Source organism: Clytia hemisphaerica, unplaced genomic scaffold (assembly GCF_902728285.1).
Source record: "Clytia hemisphaerica strain Z4C2 unplaced genomic scaffold, Clytia hemisphaerica genome assembly, whole genome shotgun sequence".
In the NCBI taxonomy this organism is placed as follows: domain Eukaryota; kingdom Metazoa; phylum Cnidaria; class Hydrozoa; order Leptothecata; family Clytiidae; genus Clytia; species Clytia hemisphaerica.
Window position 1 is genome coordinate 258,893 of NW_027103858.1, and position 25,756 is coordinate 284,648.

At 35.1% G+C, this 25,756-nt stretch overlaps 2 protein-coding genes across 2 annotated transcripts in view; one reads left to right on the plus strand and one right to left on the minus strand.

Moving 5' to 3' along the window:
* The first annotated feature begins 3,222 nt into the window (after nt 1-3,222).
* The window catches only part of LOC136808287 (calcium-dependent secretion activator 1-like), a 34,790-nt gene continuing 12,256 nt past the window's right edge, over nt 3,223-25,756 (plus strand). Inside the window, exons 1-16 of the mRNA XM_067064822.1 lie at nt 3,223-4,151; nt 4,723-4,806; nt 6,365-6,516; nt 7,213-7,306; nt 7,690-7,758; nt 8,029-8,081; nt 8,341-8,455; nt 10,186-10,325; nt 10,746-10,812; nt 11,750-11,855; nt 12,431-12,640; nt 17,621-17,760; nt 18,084-18,271; nt 18,874-19,039; nt 19,455-19,590; nt 25,051-25,154. Of these exons, the coding sequence (XP_066920923.1) occupies nt 3,234-4,151; nt 4,723-4,806; nt 6,365-6,516; nt 7,213-7,306; nt 7,690-7,758; nt 8,029-8,081; nt 8,341-8,455; nt 10,186-10,325; nt 10,746-10,812; nt 11,750-11,855; nt 12,431-12,640; nt 17,621-17,760; nt 18,084-18,271; nt 18,874-19,039; nt 19,455-19,590; nt 25,051-25,154 (2,742 nt within the window). The 5' untranslated portion in view covers nt 3,223-3,233. The remainder of the gene's footprint in view (nt 4,152-4,722; nt 4,807-6,364; nt 6,517-7,212; nt 7,307-7,689; nt 7,759-8,028; nt 8,082-8,340; nt 8,456-10,185; nt 10,326-10,745; nt 10,813-11,749; nt 11,856-12,430; nt 12,641-17,620; nt 17,761-18,083; nt 18,272-18,873; nt 19,040-19,454; nt 19,591-25,050; nt 25,155-25,756) is intronic.
* Nucleotides 20,191-21,775, minus strand: LOC136808299 (uncharacterized). The gene is made up of 2 exons (XM_067064835.1): nt 21,657-21,775; nt 20,191-20,870 (listed from the first exon to the last, which is right to left on the minus strand). The coding sequence occupies exons 1-2, from the start codon at nt 21,709-21,711 to the stop codon at nt 20,215-20,217; spliced, it is 711 nt and encodes a 236-aa protein (XP_066920936.1). The 5' UTR covers nt 21,712-21,775; the 3' UTR covers nt 20,191-20,214.

Below are 25,756 nucleotides of genomic sequence, written 5' to 3' on the forward strand. Positions count from 1 at the left end.
ATATCCATGATGAAATGGATTTACACCATTCTTATAAAAAAAAAGCGTGTACTATACCTCTCTAATCTGGAGAAATACTTTCTCCAGATTAGAAAGAGAGGGGCTGCAATCTGTGACTTGACTTGTTTTAAGAAAATTTCTGGTGGTCCTGCTGCAGTATTGGAGGATAAAGTGTTGATCTCTTCGATAATACCTTACTTTGAGAAGTCGATGGCTTAGGATTGGTTGATTTTCAGTGATTTTTGGCAAGTCATAGTTGGGTAGTGGTTCCGTAACAAAAGAGGTTTATTGATCTTGCAGAATGTTTGCCATTTTTTGACTGTAATTTTTCAGTTGATTGGTTTTTCGGCATAATTTGCGGAAGATTTCCTCATCCCTTCCCAATAGGAATTGGGAAGGCACCTTCTGCGAATCTGTTTATTGACCAGACTTCCAGTATTTAAAGGTCCAATTTCCATTTTTCTCAACTTCAGTTGAGCTATAATCTGAGAATGTCTGTATGTCTGTCTGTCTGTCTGTATGTCCGTCCGAAAACTTTAGGGCAGGCTGGACACTTCAAAAAAGGTCGGATTTGGCTGAAATTTGGCACACTTGTTCCTTGGGTGAATATCTGGGGGTGTTTTTTTCATTTTTTGAAAATTTTGATTTTTGGGGCCTGGGGACGAGTTTTTCGCCAAAACGAGGCTAAAACTTTGGGGCAGCCTGGACACTTAAAAAAAGGTCGGATTTGGCTGAAATTTGGCACACTTGTTCCTTGGGTGAATATCTGGGGGTGTTTTTTTCATTTTTTGAAAATTTTGATTTTTGGGGCCTGGGGACGAGTTTTTCGCCAAAACGAGGCTAAAAGTTTGGGACAGCCTGGACACTTCAAAAAAGGTCGGATTTGACTGAAATTTGGCACACTTGTTCCTTGGGTGAATATCTGTGGGTGTTTTTTTCATTTTTTGAAAATTTTGATTTTTGGGGCCTGGGGACGAGTTTTTCACCAAAACGAGGCTGGCAGCCTGGACACTTCAAAAAAGGTTGGATTTGGCTGAAATTTGGCACACTTGTTCCTTGGATGAATATCTGGGGGAGTTTTTTTCATTTTTTGAAAATTTTGATTTTTGGGGCCTGGGGACGAGTTTTTCACCAAAACGAGGCTGGCAGCCTGGACACTTCAAAAAAGGTCGGATATTGCTGAAATTTGGCACACATGTTCCTTGGGTGAATATCTGGGGGTGTTTTTTTCATTTTTTGAAAATTTTGATTTTTGGGGCCTGGGGACGAGTTTCAGCCAAAACGGACAAAGTATATTTGCTACCTAATACTAAATATTTGAAATGTTACAATTGGGCCTTTTAATAACGGGAAAATCTGAAGTTGAGCCCAGTGCGGTGCGCACGTTCGACTATTCTGTACTCATTACAGTATTTTTGAACAGTATTTGAGAAATTTTGGGCTGGTATGCCAATACTTAATTTAAAAAGTTACCAGTATTCCAGTATTTTGAAATTTTTACCCCCTGAAGCCCCCTCAATTGGGGCCATCTTAGTTTAGCTTCTGGTACCCCCTCTTTTAATAAAATATAGGGAAAATCATTAAGAGTCATTTTTTTTCTAAGAGTCTTCAGGGTGTGATACCTCACCCTCTTGTATTTTGCTGGAATTTGGACCAAATGATCTATCACACAAGGAAATAAGACTCTGAAAATTTCACCTTGGTATCTCAAGTAGTTTTGAAGATGCAGTGTCTCAAAGATAGGCCACTAAATAAAAATAATTGACCCCCTAACATCATAAACTTTGGTGGAGAGCAGATTTTGAAAGCCAATGAATTTTCATTTAAGTACATTAGAAAGCTGATACAGTGGATTTCAATAACTTTTTGTAGGGAATCAAATTGAGTCTTCAAATTTTCCCCGAAAACCTCTAGCACCTTCTGTAGAGGGCTTCAAACTTTGCGTAATCTTGGTTTGGAAGCACTTTTAGCTGTCTGCTGATGGTCTTTGTGACTTTTTTGAAGCAAGTTTTGAGCAAAATCTTAAAAGAGGGTGAGGTATCACACTTTTTTTATTCTGAAGATTTAAAAAAAAAGGCTCTTAATAATTCTTAACCAGAACTCCAAAACTAATTGTAAACAGCTTGCTTTGATTTTATAACCCTAAGTTTTTTTAACAGTAGTTTCAATCTTATGGACTCTGAAGTCATTTCTATCCTTTGGATCTTTGTACCATAACAAAATTTTTTATTTTTAGTAACGTGATTTTTGCTACTTTTTGTTCAATCAAATACTTGATTGTTTTATAATTTTCAAAGTGTAAAACTCTTTCAATTCTTTTTTTTTGTCTCAGTTTGTATCACTCTGTGAATCACTTTCTTTGATAGAGCAATATCAATATTGGGTTTAGTAGAACATTTTTTATAGTTACAGATTCTGTCTCAGTTTCTCTAGAGAGAAAGAAGAAAAACTTGAAACTGATTCAATTATAAAACAGCTATGCAAACATTGTTAAAGGAGTATGTAGTCTATTGAAGTTTTAAAAGCACTTTTCTGTAAAAATTAAGTTTTTGCCTTGTCTAAAAAGATATAAGGCTTTAATGGTTAAAAAACACTTTGAGAAAATTGATTTCTTTGAAAAATCGCAGTGTAAAATAACCTTTATAGATCTGTCCATGAAAAATGACATCATTTCTAGAATTTGTCAGGAATGAAAAACTCAATTCAATATAATTTTACCGGTTTATTTGGATAAATTAATAATTACTCAAAAAGGATTTTAACAAAGTGACTTTTTAAAGAACTAAGAACTCATGAAACTTTAAGTTCTGCTTTTAGATTTTTGATTTTTTTTGAATTTATATGAAGCTTTGCAACAATGTCTTTGAATGTTTGCTGCATATTTGTTTATTGATACTTGCACTTATAATTGAGATTATTGTTTGTGCTTTTGCTTCTGTGCTTTTGCTTCGTGTGCTTTTGCTTCATGTGCTTTTTATTTACATAACATAGCTAGAATTTGCTAGAAACAAAAAGATTATTAGATGTAATTTGACTATTCTAAGCTCTGGTTTATTTGGTTATTAATTATCACTCACATATTACGATTATAAAAGAATGACCAATTCAAAAGGACTTTTAAAAGAGTAAATAATGGGGTTTTTAGATTTAAAATTCATTGTTTTTCTATACTTTCACTTCTATTGCAACTATTGTTTTTGTTTCATGTGTTTTTCTAGATCATAAATAAAAATATGATTAACTCAGATTCTTCTTCGGACGAGGAAGACGTTGACCAGCCTGATCAAAGCCCATCCACCCCTGTTGTCAGTATATCACATGAGGGTTCACCTAAGTCAATCAGAAGTGCTCACGGTACGATCACTGCTAGCCCTACAACAACTACCAATGATAATCAGAATAAGAAGCTATCTACACACAAGAGAAATGGCTCTTTAGATACTGTTAGTATAAGCTCGCAAGGATCTCCCAAAATATCATCAAAATTAAGTTTGACGAGACCGTTTAAAGGGAAAAGTAAACAACCAGATACTACACCTACATTTGCTTCTGTATCTCAAAGTACAGACTCACAAAATGGTGACTATCCTGAAGACTCCGAACACAAGCGTAGACTGCAGCTTTACGTATTTGTATCCAGATGTATTGCATATCCTTTCAACGCTAAACAACCAACAGACATGGCTAGAAGACAATCTAAAGTAACTAAGCAAAATTTAGCATCTATTAAAGACAGATTTCTTTCATTTTTGAATGGGAAAACAAGTATAGTGGCTGATGAAGCTTTTAAAAATGCTGTTCAATCATATTATGATACTTTCTTATGTTGTGATAGAGTGCATAAAATGGTCAATTCTGGTGGTTACTCCAGTAATGATTTTCGTGAAATATTTAAAGCAAATATCGAGAAACGTGTTAGAATTTTACCGGATATTGAAGGATTAAGTAAAGAGACTGTTTTAAGTTCTTGGATGGCAAAATTTGATGCTATCTACAGGGGAGATGATGACCAGAAGCGCACACCTGGTGGAAGGCTTGCGGCAACTGCTGCTTCAGAGTTGATTTTATCAAAAGAGCAACTTTATGAAATGTTCCAAACTATACTTGGTGTGAAACATTATGAACATCAAATTCTTTTCAATGCTTGCCAGGTAGGTAATTTTTGAAGAAATAATATCACTTTTACCTGCTTTTACGTGGATACTGTTGATCTGTTAGAGGACATAGCAGTGGTAACCGATTAATATAAACAAAAGCAAAACGAAAGTGATCGTCAAATTATCGACAGATACTTCTCTATCTGCAAAATTCTGCGTTGTTTGGTTTTCACCATATACCAAGAATCTTTTGCTTGTAGTACTGCACTGATGAAATATAGAAAGTATCAACAAATTGGAATCTAAAACTGCAATACAGTTGACGCTCTCTAATTCGACGTTCTACAATTCAATAAGCTCCCTTTATATTCGATGAAATTTAAAGTCCCCGTCAACTTCAAAAAGAAACTCTCATAAACAATGCTCGCTTATTTTTTTAATAAGCTCCCTTATTCGATGAAAATCCAATTCTTCTTGAAGATCGAATTAGACAGCATCACAGAACATCAACTGTATATCTCAATCCTTCTCCTTTCTGGAGAGTTTAATTACTGATAACAATTTTTGATATAAAATTTGTTTATTAATATTTTTAAAGATATTTATACACATTTTGTACTTATAGTTGGATAATGCAGACGAACAGTCAGCTTTCATTCGAAGAGAACTACATTCAAGGCAAAAGATTTTAACACAACTATCTAAAGAGGTAGGTTTTGAAAATTGCAGCCTGTAAGTAAATCAAGGGCTATCTGGGGAAGTCACTCCTAAAAAAAGAGGAAATTTTTTTGACTGCGTTTATAAAAATTGCCCGCACTCTTGGAACTCTGTTTTCACACACTTTGTATAAGTTATAGATTTTTCTCCTGTGCGCAAAATAAAATTTACATTATTAAGCTTTAAAAGGCAAATTCACTTTTCATGTGGACAATCAACACCACAAACTGAATGACTTCATTCATATTTTTGTCTTTTTGGACCTACCTCCGGGTGCCCCGGTGGAGGTCCTATAAATTAACCCATGTCCGTTCGTTCGTCCGTCCGTCTGTTACCAGCTTTTCTCAGGATTGGCTCATTAGCTTTTTCTGATTTTTTGCACAATGATGCAAAATGGCAATACCCAGAACGTGACGGAGCCCGATTTTTGAGAAAAAATTTATTTGGGCAAATTTGGGCCAAAAACTACCTAAAATAGGGTTTTTTGGACTTTGTGCAAAATCCTGTCATTACTTTTTTCTGATTTTTTGTACAAAGATGGAGGGCAAGATTCTCTAAAGAATGGCTGAAGTGGTTTTTCCCGGAAAATTCTTATTCGCCTTAAAAAACGGATTTTCGTATTTTGGGGGAAATTCCCTTTAACCAAATAAGAAAATATAGTATTTAACAATGTTGACTCGTTATTTTTTTCTGATTTTTTGCACAATGATGCAAAATGGCAATACCTAAAATGTGTCGGAGCCCGATTTTCGAAAAAAAATATATTTGGGCAAATTTGGGCCAAAAACTGCCTAAAAATAGGGTTTTTTGGACTTTGTGCAAAATCCTGTCATTACTTTTTTCTGATTTTTTGTACAAAGATGGAGGGCAAGATTCTCTAAAGAATGGCTGAAGTGGTTTTTCCCGGAAAATTCTTTTTCGCCTTAAAAGACGGATTTTCGTATTTTGGGGAAATTCCCTTTAACCAAATAAGAAAATATAGCTTTTCTCAAAGTTGACTCATTATTTTTTTCAGATTTTTTGTACAATGATGCAAAATGGCAATGCCTAAAATGTGACGGAGCCAGATTTTCGAAAAGAAAATATATTTGGGCAAATTTGGGCCAAAAACTGCCTAAAATAGGGTTTTTTGGACTTTGTGCAAAATCCTGTTATTACTTTTTTCTGATTTTTTGTACAAAGATGGAGGGCAAGATTCTCTAAAGAATGACTGAAGTGGTTTTTCCCGGGAAATTCTTATTTGCCTTAAAAGACGGATTTTCGTATTTTGGGGAAATTCCCTTAAACCAAATAAGAAAATATAGCTTTTCTCAATGTTGACTTTTTGGGCAAATTTGGGCCAAAAACAGCTTAAAAGGTTTTTTGGGCCTGAATGGTTTAAGTGATTTTCCTATTTGGGGAAATTCCTTTTTACCACTTTACATTATTCAACACACAAGCTTTATTTTTCCATTCTGAATTTTTGTACAATTGTCACTTTTTTCTTATTTTCATTTGATGTTAATCATTAGGTAGGTCCATTCAGCATGTTGCTTGTTTTTGTTATGTAGAATATGCCTCGTTTTATTCACAAAAACATGGAAGAAATTTACGTGGAAGAACAGAAAACAATGATCAAACAGTTGATGTCAATCCATTTAGAAGCTTTCCCTGTCACCAAGGGTGGCTTAGACGCCAAATCAGCTTTGTATAAAATGAAAAGGTATACACACTTTCTTATAAGATAAAATATCAGGATGAGGGTTCAAAGTTCAACACAATACACGTTTTTTTTATTAGAACCCAGTTTATAAGAACATTCAGGCTGAAATTCGTCGAAAAATTAATAACATCTTAAGAACATGCCCAGCCTCAGTGTGGAAAAAAATAACAAGGAACTACAATTTTTTCCTCTTTTCAAGCAGTTTTAACCGAACTTAGGGATGGATTTTCTAAAATCGAGAGTCAAATATTTTTCAAATTTTACCAAATACCAATTACCAATTTTATTGTCGATTTAGAGTATAAGAACATAGGCTGAAAATTGCTAAAAAAATAAGCACATCCAGACTCAGCCAAATTTTAGGTGTTCTAATAAAAAACAAACGTGTAGGTCGATTGTGAAAACATAAGACAGTTATAAGAATAATACAAACGCTAGCTCACTCCCTTAGATAAAAACAGTTTGAATCGTGGTTATTATCGTGATGGTCAGATAAAATTGTATCCTTTTTTATTGTACTTTATTTAACCCTCTTGGTGGAATCTGTGGAACTTTAATTTTAAGGTAAAAGTCAATTCGCCTACCAATCCATCACGGCAATTTGTCTGTGTAGGTCTAAGGGAAACCTTCCTCTTGACTTTTGATACGGTAATGTAGAATGAATCAGAAAATAACACCAGTGTATTTTCTTTTTAGAGCGCAGAACAATCAAATCTCAATAATGGATGTGAATGATGATAATGATGCCATACTAAACAAAGCACTTTCTGGACTCACTTATGAACTAAAGGTTTGCTTAAATTGGTTTCAAAATCTGCTCTTAATTTTCAATAAATTCAATCTAAAATATTTCATCAGTACACTCAATTCAAAATGTGAAAGTTTTGTAAGCCTTTTTCGTTTGCAAACAGAATAGTTATTCAGCATTATTTTTGGACATAAATATGGTATTCCCAATTAGAAAATTTGAATCATATCACTAACGTACTAAAATGCTAACTAAGTATAATCATGTGTACAGTACCGTGGCAACTATGTTCTAAAATGAGGCCTGCTACACTTTTTATCAGATTCTGTTGCGGGTCATATCTTTTTTATCATATAATCACTTATGATGCAAGTCCTGGCAAGTCATTACATTTAAGTGTATTTGTTTTTGATAATCTCTTTCAGGTGACTGTTGTTGAAGCTTCAGGATTGAAAGTTTTGCCACACAATCGTATCGTCTTCGTTGTCATGGAGGTGAAGCAAATTATATTTGGATTTTTTTATCATACATGAATGAATCAAGCATTTGACATCCATAACAATTGTTTGGAATGTTTCACTTTGTTAGCAACTTAGCTACCTAGGTCACCCGCCAGGGTGCCCTAAATAGATTAAAAAATTAGCCCTAATAGATTCAATGTCTCGATGAAGTGATTCAATTTAATATTAAACTTCTTTGAAAGGCCATATAGATTCCATAAGGCTGAATATATAAACCTGTTTTATTTTGTTTATATTTTTTAGCTGGATGGAGGTGAAAAACTATCAACCGATCAAGCTGAAGCTGGAAGACCCTTGTAAGTTCAAACAGTACTTATTCCAAAAAGAAATTGTATAAAGATGTCGATAAGTCATTTTTTTTAAAGCTTTACCCCCTGGAGACACAAATTTAGCTTCCCCTTGGATTTTGACAAGAACAGACCCCTCTAATTATTACTCTATTTATTTGAATTATGGCTCCTGGATTTCACTACCTTGACCAAAATATCCCTTTTTAATGGTTTCCAATATATAGCTCACTTTTCGAAATATCGTTGGCTATTCTTTGATTTTCAGATGGGAAACTCAAGGAGAGTGGGCTACTAATCAGCCTTTATGTTTATTGAAATTACGTTTGATGGCTGAACAGACTGGTATGCTGCATATCTCGGACGATAAAGAGCTGGCATCTGTGAGTATAAAGATTCTAAGATACCCTTCCAAGGCTCGAAATAACGATTTCAAGTGGGTCGGACAAAATGTCCGATCAGGGTTGCTTTAGCTCGAGAATTATGATTTTTGGGTCGGACAAGGAGCAATTTGGCTCGGACAGTGTCTGACGTCCGACCGTTATACGCAAATATTTTATACCGATTTATCATTTTCCACCATAGTTTGTTGGACCTACCTGGAGACGTCCTATAAATTAACCTTTGTCCGTCCGTCCATTCGTCCGTCCGTCTGTTACCAGCTTTTCTCGAGATTGGCTCATTAGTTTTTTCTGATTTTTGGCACAAAGATGAAAAATTTCAATACCTAAAATGTGACGGAGCCTGATTTTCGAAAAACATATTTTTCCGGCCGAAAATGCCGGAAATATGCCGGAAAACCGTTTTTTTGGCATTTTCTCGAGATTTGATCATTAGTTTTTTCTGATTTTTTGCATATAGATGCGTAATAGCAATGCCCAAAACATGGCCGAGTTCGATTTTTGAGAAAAATTCTTTTCTGGTCGAAAATGCCAGAAACATACCGGAAATCGCCGTTTTTGCAGATTTTCATTGGACTTTTTCCTATTATTTCTTTGTTTTTTCACGCAAAATCATTATTGATAACAATGCCAACCATCAAGTATGGTTCAATTGTCAATAAAACTAATTTTTCTTGATGCCGGGACTTTCTAAAAATCGCCGGAACAGCCGAATATCGCCGGAATAACGAATTTTCTTGAATTTCTCGAGCTGTACTTTATATTTTTTCAAGAAATTTTGCACACTGATGCAAAATGGTAATACCTAAAATGTGACGGAGCCTGATTTTTGAAGAAAAAAAATTTCGGCCAAAAATGCCGATAATATGCCGTCAAAACCGGTTTGTTTTTATTTTCTCGAGATTTCATTAATCATTTTTCCCGATTTTTGCACAAAGATGTGTATCAGCAATGCCCTAAGTGTGGCCGATTCGGATATTTGAGAATCATGTTTTCCGGCCGAAAATGACGGAAGTATGCCGGAAATCGCCGTTTTTGCAGATTTGAATTGGGCTTTTTCCATATATTTCTTTGTTTTTACACTTAAAAAGATTATTGATAACAATGCCACCATCAAGCATGATTCAATTGTCAATAAAACTTTTGCAATTTGGCAACCGGAACTTTCTATTTCTTTTTCCCTAAACCCCTCCCCCCATCAAAGATCAATGATGAAATTTAATGCATTTTCGCTAACCGCTATATTTTCTTAATGATTGTTTTTCTCCTTATTGCTATCTAAGTTTCATCATCAGGTAGGTCCATTCAGCATATTGCTTGTTTCTCTTGTATCGGTATTTCTAATACACCTTTTTGCGGTTAGCTGCTTCGTATAAAAAGTCACCAAAATTTTGAGTAAACAAACCAATTCATTGGCTTAAAGCAAAAACATGACATTACAATGTCAAGAGTAAGAGCACAGAAAAGAACATTTTTCTCATACTCTGCACATTTTTTTGTTTATGTTTTTGCTTTTAGCCAATGGAATGGCTTGTTTACTCGAAATTTTGGTGACTTTTTATACGAAACGGCTAACCAGAAAAAGGTGTATTATTTCTAAATATGTATAAAAAGGCGCAAAAATACCGAATTTCGAAATTCACCTTCGCATGTTCTCCCAATTTGCTCGACCCACCAACGCTCCTTCTTTAACTTCTCTATATATTTTTCAGGTTACACTAACACCGTTCTGTGGAATGAGTGAGAACAAGTGGTACAAGATGACTCCAAACAAGGGCTGGAATAATAACGAAGAAATTAAACTCAAACTGTCACTTTCTATGGATAAACCGACTAACGTCAAAAAGAGCGGGTAAGAATATTAAATTTTTGAGATTGATTTTTATGTTTTCCTTGCCACATTAATTTTTTTTTTTCTCTAAGTAAAAGTTACCTTAAAAACAGTCCAATTGTGACACTTTTTAATCCTGGCCGGCTGAGGACGGTATTTAATTAGCGCTTTTACCATCCTCGATCGCGGATTAAAATTAGCTGGGTTGTCCAAATCGTTTCAATCGTACTTTGTCCCGAAAAGTTTAGCTATACAGAAAAAAAGTTTAGAGTTTCTTAAATGCGAAGCGCCTATTCAGATTCATTTATTTCACGAGACGTTATGTTTATTGAAAGATATTCATCTCTTGAAAATTACGTGTCTGTTTAAACCTTGATCCATCAAACATGACAATACAGGCTTAAATTTATTGACTTTTTTTCGTTTTCGTTTCCTTATTAGGTTCCTTTACGCTAAAGGTTTGACGTTCTGGAAAACTTGGAAACGGAGATTCTTTATGCTTATACAGGTAAACTTGTTATATAAATTCTTTACATATGAAAGGGTGTTATTTGTGTGATTAGTTGTTTTACGGGCCCAACTGACCCTGAAACTCTAAAAATCAAGATCAAAATAAAATTCATTTCATTTCTATTTTCATTGCTTTACAGACTGCCAAATTTTCAAAACTTTGGTAGTTTTCCAAGGTTTTGAGAATTTTATGTTTAATTTTATCCATGTATTCGAGCTTTTTGTGTCTTTTTATTTTCTACCAGTTTCTACTCCCCATTTTTTGGGATTTTATCGGTAAAATTCTACTTTTATTTTTATTTTTTCGCCAACCGACCGACCCTCTTTTTTGGATAGCTTGGCCCGTAAAACAACAAATTAGATTGGCCTTGCCTTACAAACTATTTTATAAAAACGTATCGTATATCTGAATGGAATATTCCAGAACAGATTTGTACCTGTTTGTACAGGGTGTTCAAAGAGGCTCGATTTTTATTTTGAATAAACTATTTTTAACTTGAAAATCTCTTCTCAACCAACTCCCTCCGAATTTTTCTCCCTAAAGGTAGACCCCTAAACCAAGGGTTGATGTTGATACAGTAAAATCTCTCTAAATGACGTCTCCACTTTCGCGCGACATGAGCGAAAACTTTTGACGTTTTTGTAAGGTCATTGGTCGGTTGAAAAATGAAGCGATTCCATTGGTCGAAATTGATGTAACTGATGAAAAGGTAGAATTTCCTTCAACTTTTTTTTGTTCGCGCGAAACTTTTTTGTGACGTTATCTTTCCTCCAGGCAAAAAAGGTTAAGAAAAAACTGTCGCCCATTTCGTGCGAAAGTGGAGGCCGGCCTCGAATCTTTCTGTAATTCGATTAAATAAGATTCCCTGTTCGAGTTTGGATTAGCAAGAGTCAAACATCTGTATGTATATTTAGTCTTTTGTGTTATTTTTCAGGTCAGCCAGTATAAGTTTGTTTTGTGTTCATATCGTGTAAAGAAACAATCGCCCAAAGAAGTGATGGTTGTTGAAGGATACACTGCTGATTTTGCCGACAAAATTCGTAAGTCGTCATTTTTTGACATCTCTTTTATTTTTACAGTCTGTTCATTCTTCTAATCCTTATCAGGACCTGTGTAGCTTACAGCTCCCTGTTAGCCGGAAATTTATAATATTCTGAGTCTGACAGGGTTACTTTATTCCTGGCTCGTCTTCATTGTTCAGTGCCCTGTAATAGCCAAAAAATACTACCAAAACAAATGGTTAGATCGAAATTAAAATTTAATAGGATCTCGGCTTTTGGCTGTCGAATTTTTTTTTTATTTTCCTCTTTAATCGTCTTTTGGTTTTCTGGTTTGCATAAACCTCGAGATTGGTGTTTATCTTTAATAATATTATCATTTCATTAACCGTGTATTCCTTTTGTGGAATACACACTTTAAATCGTCAAAAATACTCAGAAAATATCCCAGAAATTGCAAGACGCGCGAAAATTAAAGGATGCGTGAATGTTCTATTTTACGAGCTGCGCGAAAATTAAGGGAATTAAGCTAGTCGATTTCGCAACGTATTTGGAGAAAATTGACGAAAAAGTCGCGTTTTGACGTCATTTTGATATTGACTTTCTTTTTTTCCCAGCTGAACTTGAGGGAGGTCGTTTCTTTTTCAATATGGTGAAAGCAGGAGATGAAGTGATGTTTGCTGCTGAAGAAGACCACGACCAAATGAATTGGATTTACAAATTATATACCGCCACTGGTCAATCATACCGCCCTGCCCTCCCTACCAAGATGGGCGGCTCTTCAGGCATTGTTGGCACTGACCCAAGCATCCAAAAAGTCAAAGGAGGTCAGTACATATTTATAATCCATTAGAATTAGTGTTTTGCTTGGAAAATATTCTCAGATCTCAGATTCTTGAGCCCTTTCATTGATGATTTTATTTTTGCTCGTTAATAAGAAAAATTGAGCATGTACTCTTGAAATTGAAATTGATCCTTTGGGATGTACAAAAGATTCGAAACGATTCGAATTACAATCTTTGTCAATTTCATATTTTGTTTACCCTTTCTTTTTTTTCTCTCGTTGTTTTGATTTTGTTGGACCTACCTTTGGAGGTCCTATAAATTAACCCGTGTTCGTTCGTTCGTTCGTCCGTTCGTTACTAGCTTTTCTCGGGATTGGCTCATTAGTTTTTCCTAATTTTTGGCACAAAGATGCAAAATGGTAATGCCCAAAATGTGACGGAGCCCGATTTTCGAAAAAATTTCATTTCCGGCCGAAAATGCCGGAAATATGCCGGAAAAACCGGTTTTTTGGCATTTTCTCGAGATTTCATCATTAGTTTTTTCTGATTTTTTGCACAAAGATGCGTTTTAGCAATGCCTAAAACATGGATTAGTCCGATTTTTGAGAAAAATTCTATTCCGGCTGAAAATGCCGGAAATATCCCGGAAATCGCCGTTTTTGCAGATTTTCATTGGACTTTTTCCTTATATTTCGTTGTTTTTTCACACAAAAACATTATTTGTAGCAATGCCCACCATCAAGCATGGTTTAATTGTAAATAAAAGTGATTTTTGAAGCCGGAACTTTCTAAAAATCGCCGGAACAGCCTATTTTCGCCGGAAAAACGGTATTTCTTGAATTTCTCGAGCTGTACTTTATATTTTTTCATGAAATTTTGCACACTAATGCAAAATGGCAATACCTAAAATATGACAGAGCCTGATTTTCAATTAACGTACTTTTCCGGCCGAAAATGCCGGAAATATGCCGGAAAAACCGGTTTTTTGGCATTTTCTCGAGATTTCATCATTAGTTTTTTCTGATTTTTTGCACAAACAGTCAAGAACACCTTCAAATTAGCCTATCATAGGCTGATTAGCCTATCATAGGGTATTTAGACTATTTTATATAGGCTATTTAGCTGAAAATCGATAAAAACCTCGATTTCTGACGAAATATAAATAGTCGCGTCTTCTCTAAGGAATACATGGTTTCTCATTGTCAGAGAAATGATCATGACAAATTTTGACTTTGGGTCAATTTTAGTTTAGGAAATATTCCACTTTTTGGTACTGCGCATGCGTGCGAATGCGCAGGGTAAGAAAATCGGGCTTTTTGTCGATTTAGCAGAATTGAAAATGTAAACACAAAGTGCACACGGCACTTCATTATCAGAAAATTAGCCTAAAATCGGTTAGTTAGCTGATGGATAATAAATTTCTGTTTCCAAAATTGAATGTTACATTAGTTTAAAAGTGAAAAAGATTCTTTTGGCTTTGGGCAATGAAGTAATGGTGAAAAATAGACGCGACTATTTATATTTCGTCAGAAATCGAGGTTTTTATCGATTTTCGGCTAAATAGCCTATATAAAATAGTCTAAATAGCCTATGATAGGCTAATCAGCCTATGATAGGCTAATCTGAAGGTGTTCTTGACTGACAAAGATGCGTATTAACAATGTCTAAAACATGGCCTAGTCCGATTTTTGAGAACAATTCTATTCCGGCTGAAAATGCCGGAAATATCCCGGAAATCGCCGTTTTTGCAGATTTTCATCGGACTTTTTCCTTATATTTCGTTGTTTTTTCACACAAAAACATTATTGATAGCAATGCCCACCATCAAGCATGGTTTAATTGTCAATAAAAGTGATTTTTGAAGCCGGAACTTTCTAAAAATCGCCGGAACAGCCTATTTTCGCCGGAAAAACGGTATTTCTTGAATTTCTCGAGCTGTACTTTATATTTTTTCATGAAATTTTGCACACTGATGCAAAATGGCAATACCTAAAATATGACAGAGCCTGATTTTCAATTAACGTACTTTTCCGGCCGAAAATTGCGGAAATATGCCGGAAAAACTGGTTTTTCGGCATTTTCTTGAGATTTCATCATTAGTTTTTTCTGATTTTTTGCTCAAAGATGCGTATTAACAATGCCCAAAACATGGCCTAGTCCGATATTGAGAAAAAAATTTTTCTGGCCGGAAATGCCGGAAATATGCCGGAAATCGCCGTTTTTCTGGATTTTCATTGGACTTTTTCCATATAATTGGTTGTTTTTTTCATTCAAAAACATTATTAATAGCAATGCCCACCATCAAGCTAGTCTGAATCGCAGACCTCTACAAAACCTCAGGTAGTATAGGTCTGCTTAATGATCTACCAACCGCTTTCCGGTTCGCAAAGGAAATCTTTGCGAGTTAATAATTTGATTGACATTGATGTGCGCGTAAAAACGATCGTTTCGAACGTTTTCAATGGAATGTTTACATTCGAAATTCGAATCCCAGACCAGAAAAACAAAAATGAAAAAAGATAAAAAACAATCTGATGCGCGCATTATGTACAGTCTGTAGATTTATTTTTGACTTTTGCTTTTATAAGATATCTGGTCTGTAAATTTATCGAAACTCTTCCATCAGCTCTTCGGTCGAAGCTCAAAAAATACAAATTAAATATGAACACAAAAGTGCAAGAAAACAACCAGAAACACTCCAATCTCTTCAAAAAATTGTTAAGTACCTGAAAAGATACAAAGGGCACACAGTATTAAAAAGTGAAATGCCAAAGTTGAAGAAAAGTTCTTTCTTTGTTTTAATATTTAAAGGTCCTTGTTGAAGGAACAACAACACTCCCATTTTGTAGAAATCATAAAGAAGTAATGTGAGAAATATTCAATATGACCAAAATGTACTGTATATACATAACTAGAATACCTTGAAATAATCTGCAACATATCTGTAGAACTGACATAACAATTATCTGGAACCAAAGTGATCAACGAATCCAGTGTGGTAAAAAATTATACACTCATACAAGTCCAAATTCAAGCATCAAAATGTAGTTTTATGAAGCAAAATTTTATTGGTGCACACAGAAGATACATCAGGGCACTTAAATTAAATAAATCTAATTTGCCATCTTTTACAAAATCTCCACATCATGAACTTCTAACGTTCTTCGTTAAAAGTGAAAAACAAACAAACTTCCTTCCGCCTACTTTTTTTTCGAAATCCAAATATATTTTCCAATCTATGATTTGGTGCCTCACAGAAAATTTAAACATTACGTAATGTTATATTTGTAGACACTCGCCAGCTAAAAATGTCTTTAGCCGTATATCGGCTAAATGCGGCAAATCTCTGGACAAAGGAAATATCGCTTATTAAGCATCCTCTATAAGGAGCACGAATCCGTTAGTGGATGCCAGCAGCCTACCATCAAGCATGTTTCAATTTTCAATAAAATAGATTTTTGAAGCCGGAACTTTCTAAAAATTGCCGGAACAGCCGATTTTCGCCGGATAAACGGTATTTCTTGAATTTCTTGAGCTGTACTTTATATTTTTTCATGAAATTTTGCACACTGATGCAAAATGTCAATACCTAAATTGTGACGGAGCCCGATTTTCGAAAAACATCTTTTTCCGGCCGAAAATGCCGGAAATATGCCGGAAAACTGTTTTTTTGGCATTTTCTCGAGATTTTATCATTAGTTTTTTCTGATTTTTTGCCCAAAGATGCATATTAACAATGTCCTAAACATGGCCGAGTCCGATTTTTGAGAAATTTTTTTTCCGTTGGAAAATGCCTGAAATATGCCGGAAATCGCCGTTTTTCTAGGTTTTCATTGGACTTTTTCCCTATAATTGGTTGTTTTTTCATTCAAAAACATTATTAATAGCAATGCCCACCATCAAGCATGTTTCAATTTTCAATAAAATTGATTTTTGAAGCTGGAACTATTTTAAAAGTCGCTGGATCAACCTTTTTTCGCCGGAAAGACTTTCTTTATTTTTGCAGATTTTCATTGGATTTTTTCTTTATATTTCTATATTTTTCACACAAAAACATTATTGATAACAATGCTCACCATCAAGCATGATTCAATTGTCAATAAAACTGAATTTTGCGACCAGAACTTCCTATTTATTTTTTCCCTACAACCATTCCCTCTCCCCCCATCAACAATCAATGATGAATTTATTGTGTTGTGTATTTTCGCTAAGCGCTATATTTTCTGACTGATTTTTTTCATTTTTCTTTTCGCATTGCTATCTAACTTTCATCATCAGGTAGGTCCATTCAGCATATAGCTTGTTAATTTATGTATTCTTTGTGCTGTCATTTGATTGGCTGATTTTTTGTTTTGGTAATAAAACATCCTATTTAATTTTTCGAATTGAAGTAATCTGATTGGTTAAAAGGGTTCTTTAGATTACGTGTACGCTTCTGATTGGTGGATGGTTTTCGAACGTACACGTGGCGGGAATATATCTGAAAGTTTTAGAAACAACTTTCTTTCCCCTTTGTCTCTTGCTTGAAGATGGATCAAGAGATGCACGAAGAAAAGTTGAATGTATGGCTTTTGATTTTAGAAAACAGTGTGCAATGGATTTGGTCTTCTTTGAGAAAGAAAGGAGTTTGCCCGCACATACGGTGGTTTTCAGACGAGTCCCTTCCGGGAGACTATGTTAGATTTTTAGAGAACCTTTTTTTTCGAGAAGTTTCACTAGCCCTTTTTTATCATACAGGGTTTAATATGTATTTTTTTTTACTTTATTCAATCTATAGTTCACAGAAAATCTACTCAAGTACGCTCGATTCGTCGTCTTTTTCATGGCTGTTCTTTTATACAGAAACAGCTGAAAAGGACCGGTTTTTTGCTAAATAAACAGCAAACTAGCGGCAAACAACGGTTGACATCGAGGTGTTCCCGTAAAAAAAATACAGTTCCTAAGTTATGGCTAAAGGCATACATCGATATTCTTTATATTTAGGTCAGTATTAATTATTTTTTCTATTTTTTCTCTCTCCAGACATGGATCGAGCCTTGAAACATGGTTTGGGTGGTATTGTTCAAGCTGATCCTTTCGAACTGAACCAAGCTGCTGATACGTTTTCTACACTCCAACGATTGACTTTGTTGCATCGACTCAATGATTCCTACACTTGTCTGGTAAGAAAGCATATTTTTTCCCACCATTTTTCCGGGGGGGGGGACTTACTAATTGAATATGTACGGGTATGTCCCGCCCTTAAGGGTGCCTTTTTGGAGTCCCTGTAAGGGTCTGAAATTTTTGTTTCATTTTTTTGAAATAGACACGATACCATGAAATTAAATTAAATTGTCAGTCTGCAGTGGTCGTTCCTGTAGAGGTTTTTCGATTAGAATACGAGGTAGTTTTCGTTCACAAATACTGAATTTTTTTAGGATTGAGTCTGAATTCTCCTTTACTTGCGAATACCTCAGAAATTTGATAAATCCTTTTCATGCTACAGGGTTGGTTCTCACCTGGTCAAGTTTTTGTTTTGGATGAATATTGCGCCCGTTATGGCGTTCGAGGGTGTCACCGCCATTTATGCTATTTGACCGATCTTCTAGAGAGGGCGGAAGCTGGAATTATGATTGACCCAACGTTGCTGCATTACAGTTATGCGTTCTGCTCATCTCACGTTGTTGGTAACAGGTAAGAACATCTGAGAATTGTTAAAAGCACAAACGTCATGGCTCTATTCATGATATGCATCACTGTAATTATTAAAATGAAATTATCTAACTTTTCTGTTTTTCCTACCCTATTTGAAACTTTTGTCGTGATGTAATCCTGACAGATGTGTATTCTTCTAAATTCTGATTCTGAATAATATTTCGAAACGAAATGAAGCTATTCTATTGGTTACGAGTAACGTCAATAAAAATATTTGATTAAACTATATCGGCTGCTAAGATTTTTACATGCTTTTCTCATTTTTTAGCTTGTCCTTGACTTTCGTATAATACTTCTGGGGAGTTGTAAAATTTTAAATGAAACATATATAGACCGCGTTTTCTTTCTATTTTCTTTTTTATTGCTTGCGAGTTAGAACAATATATGGGTCCATAAATTAATTTGAACCCTTTCTGTGCCGCTGTCGGCATATGCCGACAAGAGCATTTTCGATTTCTTTGCCGGTGTCGGCATTTACTGACAAGAGATCATGTCGGCATATGCTGACATCTGGCAAATAATAGTTCGAGCCTTCACGGCAGTAAAAGGGTTAATAAGCGTTTAATTCGTTTAACTTTCAGACCAGACGGTGTGAATACAGTTACGGTAGACGAGAAAGAACGCTTCGAAGAAATCAAAGACCGGTTACGAGCGTATTTGTCCAATCAAATCACGCATTTCAGATACTGTTTTCCTTTTGGTCGTCCAGAAGGTGCATTGAAAAGCACACTGACTCTCTTTGAAAGGGTAATTCATTTCATCTTATTTTTAATTCATGATATTCATGAGTAATGTTTTCTACGGAAAGACCCCGGTTTTTACCAGCAGTGGCAAATTTTATACAACTCTTGTCTAGTTTAAATTTGCCACTACTGACATGAATATCATAAATGTCGGGAAAATGAAAGAAGCTAGGTGAAAAAAGATGCTGATTCGAGAAACTTTGTCCACGCAAAAATTTTAAAATTTCGATTCGCGAAAAAAGTCCACCTGATAATTTATCCTCTTAATGTATCTTTCATTCGGAAAAACTTGAAAAAATACGCAATTTAAAATATTAGTGAAAATACAAGAAAAGTACATTATATTTGGTTTAAAACGCAAAAAGTAAAAACAATCTGACGGTCTTATAAAAGACGTATACATCTTTCATTCTCAAAAGGTCTTATCAAAAGACACCACAATGCCGTCAGCCGACCCTGAAGACAGCGATGACGTCAAAGAAGCCATTCGAACGTGCCTACGGAAAGCCGCTCTGGTCAACTACACAAGGCTGTCAAACTATGCAAAAGTCCCAGGTAATTAATTCAAAGCGGTTTCATTAGATATTTAAACTTCTCAATTCCGCAACTTTTCCGTCAGTAAATGAAGTTCCAAAAAGTGAAAATCATTCCAAGGACTTCCATCAAAAGGGGAAGCATATCGTTGACTGTATAAGTAAAGATGAAACTTCTCAAAGTCTAAATTAGAGAAATTCTTGACATGTTAACTTCAGAAATGTCTTAAATAAATACATTGATTTTAAGCCCTCGATAAGAAGAGGTGTCAATATTTTAGATTTTGAAAAAGAATAGAAAATTGTATTTCAAAATTTAAGCTCATCGAGAGCGTCATTTTGGTACTTAATACATAAAAGGGTGTCTACTGAGAAGTCACACGGTTTTTTTATAAGAACATCCAAAATTTTTATTTGAGTTTTAAGCCTAAAAATGTTCTTAACATGTTCTTATTTTGACCATTTTGTGAATATTTTTGGCTATTTTCCTAAAAGGAACGTAGTTTTTGAGATAACAAAACCGTAAAATTATTCTTAACTTGTTCTTAACATTTTGGCCATCGAAGCCTTATGTTCTTATATAGTTTGTTCTTATAAAAAAACATGTATTAAGGTTAAATTTTTAACTGTTTTTAATAAGAAATGGTTATCCAAAAATAGTTTTCGAGACTGCGTAGTAATACCAAGCTAGAAAATTCCAACACATTTCAAGTCCGTCCAAAACGTACTCCCAGCAATCAAATAAACTTATCAAAAGTAAAGCAATACAACAGACAATTATTAGTTCAGTACGATGTAGCTCCGGTGAATTCCAGACGTGGTACCAATAGTATGCTAAATTCTTCTCCTGTTCAACGCAGCATGCCTTTAAGTTCTCAATAGCATGTCCATTATATTTCAAACCCAATAATGCTTTCTTTAGAATCCGCCATTTTGATTCGAATTCGTTTTCGTCCAATCGTGACTGCTCTCTCATTTCCAAATCTAAAAGACTTAACCTGACAACGTGGCTCACTTGGCTATCGTCTGTCTCTTTAGGCCATACTTCCCAACCACTGCTCGGTAGTTTCAACTCGCCGATTTTCCGTAATAAAACCACATACAAACCAAGGTCAACATCTTTGAATTGTATTTTATCATCTGGGAGGATTGGGTACAAGATTGACCATTGTTGATTGGTTATCATTTTCTTTTGTCTGATTTTCTCCATCTTTCTTTTGATGCTTGGTCTATTCAGTGCCTTTTGTATTTGTTCTTCTGTTTGGTATTGTTGAAGTAAAATTTTTCGGACCACATACTTTCCTATGGGGTGTAGAGATAATATCACTTAAACTACTCGTTTGAGACTTTTACTAAAAGATTGAAAACCTAATAGCATCTACACATACCGTTTCTTGATCTAGAACACATGAAAAGGTCCATCGATCTCAACCATTTGTTTATCAGCACACACGTGTTTTGTTTACTTTCTGGATTAATTTCCACCGTCTACAATCGAAAACTTTTGAGATTTCCGCCCTCTCATTCGTGAAATTCCAAAAATTCTTAAAGCAATTTCAGGAAATGAATCCCCAACATCCCTCAAAACCACGAGATTACTAGTACAAATTCCATGGAATTTCATTACAGTATTTGAACACCCTTACAGGGTATCTATGGGACCTTGAAAACCTTGAAAGCCTTGAAATTGGACTAAGCAACCTTGAAAACATTAAAAGTGAATGTAATGTGAAAGAATTCCTTGAAGACCTTGAAAAAGCATGCTTGTCACAGTATAGTTGTCTTGTTTTGGCTTGGGTCCTCACTGAAGTTTTGGTTGATGCTAAATCTCAAAAGATTTTCTTGCTCGCATTGCTAACAATCATTTAGCCTCTCACGCACCACCTCGTCAAGAACGGTGATATCGTACTATTTAAATCAATTTCAGTTCTGAAAACCTTGAAAATACCCAATAAATGGTCCAAAAAACCTTGAAAAATCGCTAAAATATTGCCAAAAAAACATTAAAAAAGGTGAGAGAAAAAAATCCGTAGACACTCTGCCTTAGGTTATAGATTGCTTGTATCAACTAACAAATTCAGAATTTACCTGCAGTGCGTAAAACCAATTTGATTCTTTTTGCGTTTTCAATGTCTTTCTTCATTTTTACTTTGATGTCACTTTAATCAGTATTTTGTGACTTCAAAAACTCTTGCATTTCAACTACACCAAAGTATAGAACTTTCTTTCTCTTTCAATCCGAATACCTGTTTGAAGCTATGAAGTATTTACATTATTCAGATTTGAATTATCTAGTACTACCTGAATAAAGTTATATTGAATAATTAAGGGTATGAGTATGGACTATATTCTTCCTTCTCAAGAGCTTTTAAATATTCCATGAAGATTTTTCAAATTTTGGTGGTAAATATTACTTTCAATCTACAATCCCCACCGTAATATTTGGCACAAAAGGGAAATTCCCTCAAAATTTGAAAACTGCAAGTGAATTTTAAATGCTTTAAAGTACGGTTGGAAAGTCTAGCTTTAACTCTGAGTTTTAATATGGAACTTAAAACTTAGGAACTCAGGATCTGAAAGCTCAAAAAATGTTCCAATAAGGCTGAGAATATAGCCTGGAAGCAACTTTACCCCTCCCGAATAGAAAAACCCAATACCGAGTTTATGTCACAGATATCTGTAAAGCCCGAAGGGCTAGATAGGCAACTTTAAACTTTCTCCAGCAAAAAAAAGTGAAGCAAAAATTTGACTTTTTAAATTTCTTGCCGATGGATAGGATCTAGCATTTTAATTGTTTTCGGAGCGCGAGATAAAAAAAAGTAGGCGGCAAACGCTATTTCACATCTCTCAAACCGGTGAAATTGCATATTTTAGTCAAGTGACTTTGGTAGGAAATCCTTCCAAAACTAGACTTCACTTTTCGATAAAAGCCGCAAATCTAGCCCTTTGGGCTTTACAGATCTGTGGTTTATGTATGTGTGTTTTTCAGCGACGGAGACGGTAAGGTTCTAATAGACGATATCGGCTTTCTGAATTCTCCCCGAATGATTACCCATGATGCATTGTTAGGGTTTGTGTTATCGTCCGTGAATTTTTTTGCGCAATGCATCATGGGTAATCATTCGGGGAGAATTCGGTAAAGCCGATATCGTCTATTTGACTAGATCATGACCAACTGAGGACGACGGTAAATCATCACTTTTACCGTCCTCGATTTTGCGGGTCAGAACTGCGGGTTATTCCAAATCTCTACAGTCACTTTACCGTCTTCAAAAGTGCAAATACATAAACTCGCTAATGAAACAATGAGGACCTTAACACTGCAATAGCTTCTTTCCGGGTACCAATTCAAAAAAAACTTTGATCAAAGGTGGTGGATATAACTTGGTCCAGGGATGTCTAAACTCTTATTATAACGACAAACACCTGGTTTTACGGGCAAAATAAAGTGAGCAAAACATTCATAAAATCAAAAAAAGTTTGGACGTTACGGTTTCACATCTTTCCGAAACAAACACTGAATGAACTTCAAAATTCGAAACGCTTTCGCTCCACTATTTCGTCGGAACGGAGCTGCTCTGTTTCGTTGCTTCGAAACGTTCCGAAATCGAAGGGATACGAAACCGCGACGTCTGAACTTGGTCCTAGCAGAGAAATGGAAAGGAATAGAAAAAGCGCTTCTCTGATTACCCAAAATGCTCTGATTGTTTCTATTAAAAACTCCTTTGTTTTAGCTTTAATCCTTAGACCCCGAAGGACGCCTATATGCGTCCAAAACAAGCCAAAATACTGAGTCTCAGACTTGAGGCCATAGCTCCTGACCTCTTGATTTAAAGGGGCATAAACCGAATGCGTTTAGAAAGAGTACGAAAATAGCTTTCCAATGGTACCAAAATCATCTTCTAAATCAAAGGCTACAAGCTTTTATGGCACTTTTTGGACCTACCTCCGGGTGCCCCGGTGGAGGTCCTATGAATTAACCTGTGTCTGTTCGTCCGTCCGTCCGTTCGTCTGTTACCAGCTTTTCTCGAGATTGGCTCATTTGTTTTTTCTGATTTTTGGCACAAAGATGCAAAATGGCAATGCCCAAAATGTGACGGAGCCCGATTTTCGAAAAAAAAATTTTTCCGGCCGAAAATGGCGGAAATATGCCGGAAAAACTGGTTTTTCGGCATTTTCTTGCGATTTCATCATTAGTTTTTTCTGATTTTTTGCTCAAAGATGCGTATTAACAATGCCCAAAACATGGCCTAGTCCGATTTTTGAAAAAAAAATTTTTCCGGCCGGAAATGCCGGAAATATGCCGGAAATTGCCGTTTTTCTGGATTTTCATTGGACTTTTTCCATATAATTGGTTGTTTTTTCATTCAAAAACATTATTAATAGCAATGCCCACCATCAAGCATGTTTCAATTTTCACTAAAATAGATTTTTGAAGCCGGAACTTTCTAAAAATTGCCGGAACAGCCGATTTTCGCCGGAAAAACGGTATTTCTTGAATTTCTTGAGCTGTACTTTATATTTTTTCATGAAATTTTGCACACTGATGCAAAATGTCAATACCTGAATTGTGACGGAGCCCGATTTTCGAAAAACATATTATTCCGGCCTAAAATGCCGGAAATATGCCGGAAAAACTGGTTTTTTGGCATTTTCTCGAGATTTTATCATTAGTTTTTTCTGATTTTTTGCTCAAAGATGCGTATTAACAATGCCCTAAACATGGCCGAGTCCGATTTTTGAGAAAATTTTTTCTCCGGTGGAAAATGCCTGAAATATGCCGGAAATCGCCGTTTTTCTAGATTTTCATTGGACTTTTTCCTTATAATTGGTTGTTTTTTCATTCAAAAACATTATTAATAGCAATGCCCACCATCAAACATGTTTCAATTTTCAATAAAATTGATTTTTGATGCCGGAACTACCTTTTTTCGCCGGAAAGACAATATTTCTTGAATTTCTTTATTTTTGCAGATTTTCATTGGATTTTTTCTTTATATTTCTATATTTTTCACACAAAAACATTATTGATAACAATGCTCACCATCAAGCATGATTCAATTGTCAATAAAACTGAATTTTGCGACCAGAACTTCCTATTTATTTTTTCCCTACAACCCTTCCCTCTCCCCCCATCAACAATCAATGATGAATTAATTGTGTTGTGTATTTTCGCTAAGCGCTATATTTTCTGACTGATTTTTTTTCATTTTTCTTTTCGCATTGCTATCTAACTTTCACTATCAGGTAGGTCCATTCAGCATATAGCTTGTTAAAGTTTTGAGTTACAAAAAAAAATTAGAAAAATTTCAACTTTTTAAAAAAAACAGCGCTTACAAAAGATTAATTAGGTAGTGTAAAAAAGTTCAAAAAAAGGGCTCTTCATGCGAAGGAGGGCTGGTTGACAGCGACGTCTGAACTTGGTCTTAGACCGGATACTTTACATCATTTCCCATCATTTTTCTTTGACTTTCATTTTCAGACATGTTCCATGATACTTCACCGAAAGAGAAATTAGAGATCATTTTACAACTGGCTGAACTTTGTATTGAACTTATCCAACAAAATGAAGAACACCATGCTGAGGTGAGTGCCACACGTTTTTTATAAGAACAAACTGTATAAGAACATAGTGCTTCGATGGCCAAGATGTTAAGAACAAGTTAAGAACATGTTAAGAATATGTTAAGGATTTCTATAACTTAAACACGCACTGGGAAAACAAATTTGTTCGAGTTATTGATTTTTCGAGATAAGACGGTAGTGTTATGTAGATTCGAATTATGGAAGTTGTACAAGTTTTCTTTTCTTTCTTTTATCAAGGGTTTAAAAGATTAATTTTAACATTTAAGAGAAGTGTAGGGTGTGGTACCCTGCGACGAAAACCCGTTTGCTGAATCTGATCGTTCTTATTTTTATGGTAACAATGGCTTCATTAACGGGTTAGGTCGCCACGACCCTTTCTGTGCTCGTGCAGTGTATTGATAGATTTAAAAATCGCGAGAAAACAATTGTCACGTCGAAAGGCAAAGAATGTGAGAGATGAAAAAAAAACATTAAAAAAGATTAAAATTAAAATTATAATTGTATTACTTCCACGATGTTATGACAAGGGTGTGTACCATAGATTTAAAAAGCCCGAAGGGCTAGATGCCTTGCTTTAAGCCATTGCAGGCAAAAAACATTGA

Bases quoted from the DNA above. Each gene is read 5' to 3' on its own strand.
- LOC136808299 (XM_067064835.1), bottom strand. From the start codon at position 21,711: ATGAAGAAAGACATTGAAAACGCAAAAAGAATCAAATTGGTTTTACGC. The intron at 20,871-21,656 runs GTAAATTCTGAA...TACACCCCATAG, and splicing joins ATTGGTTTTACGCACTGCAG to GAAAGTATGTGGTCCGAAAA.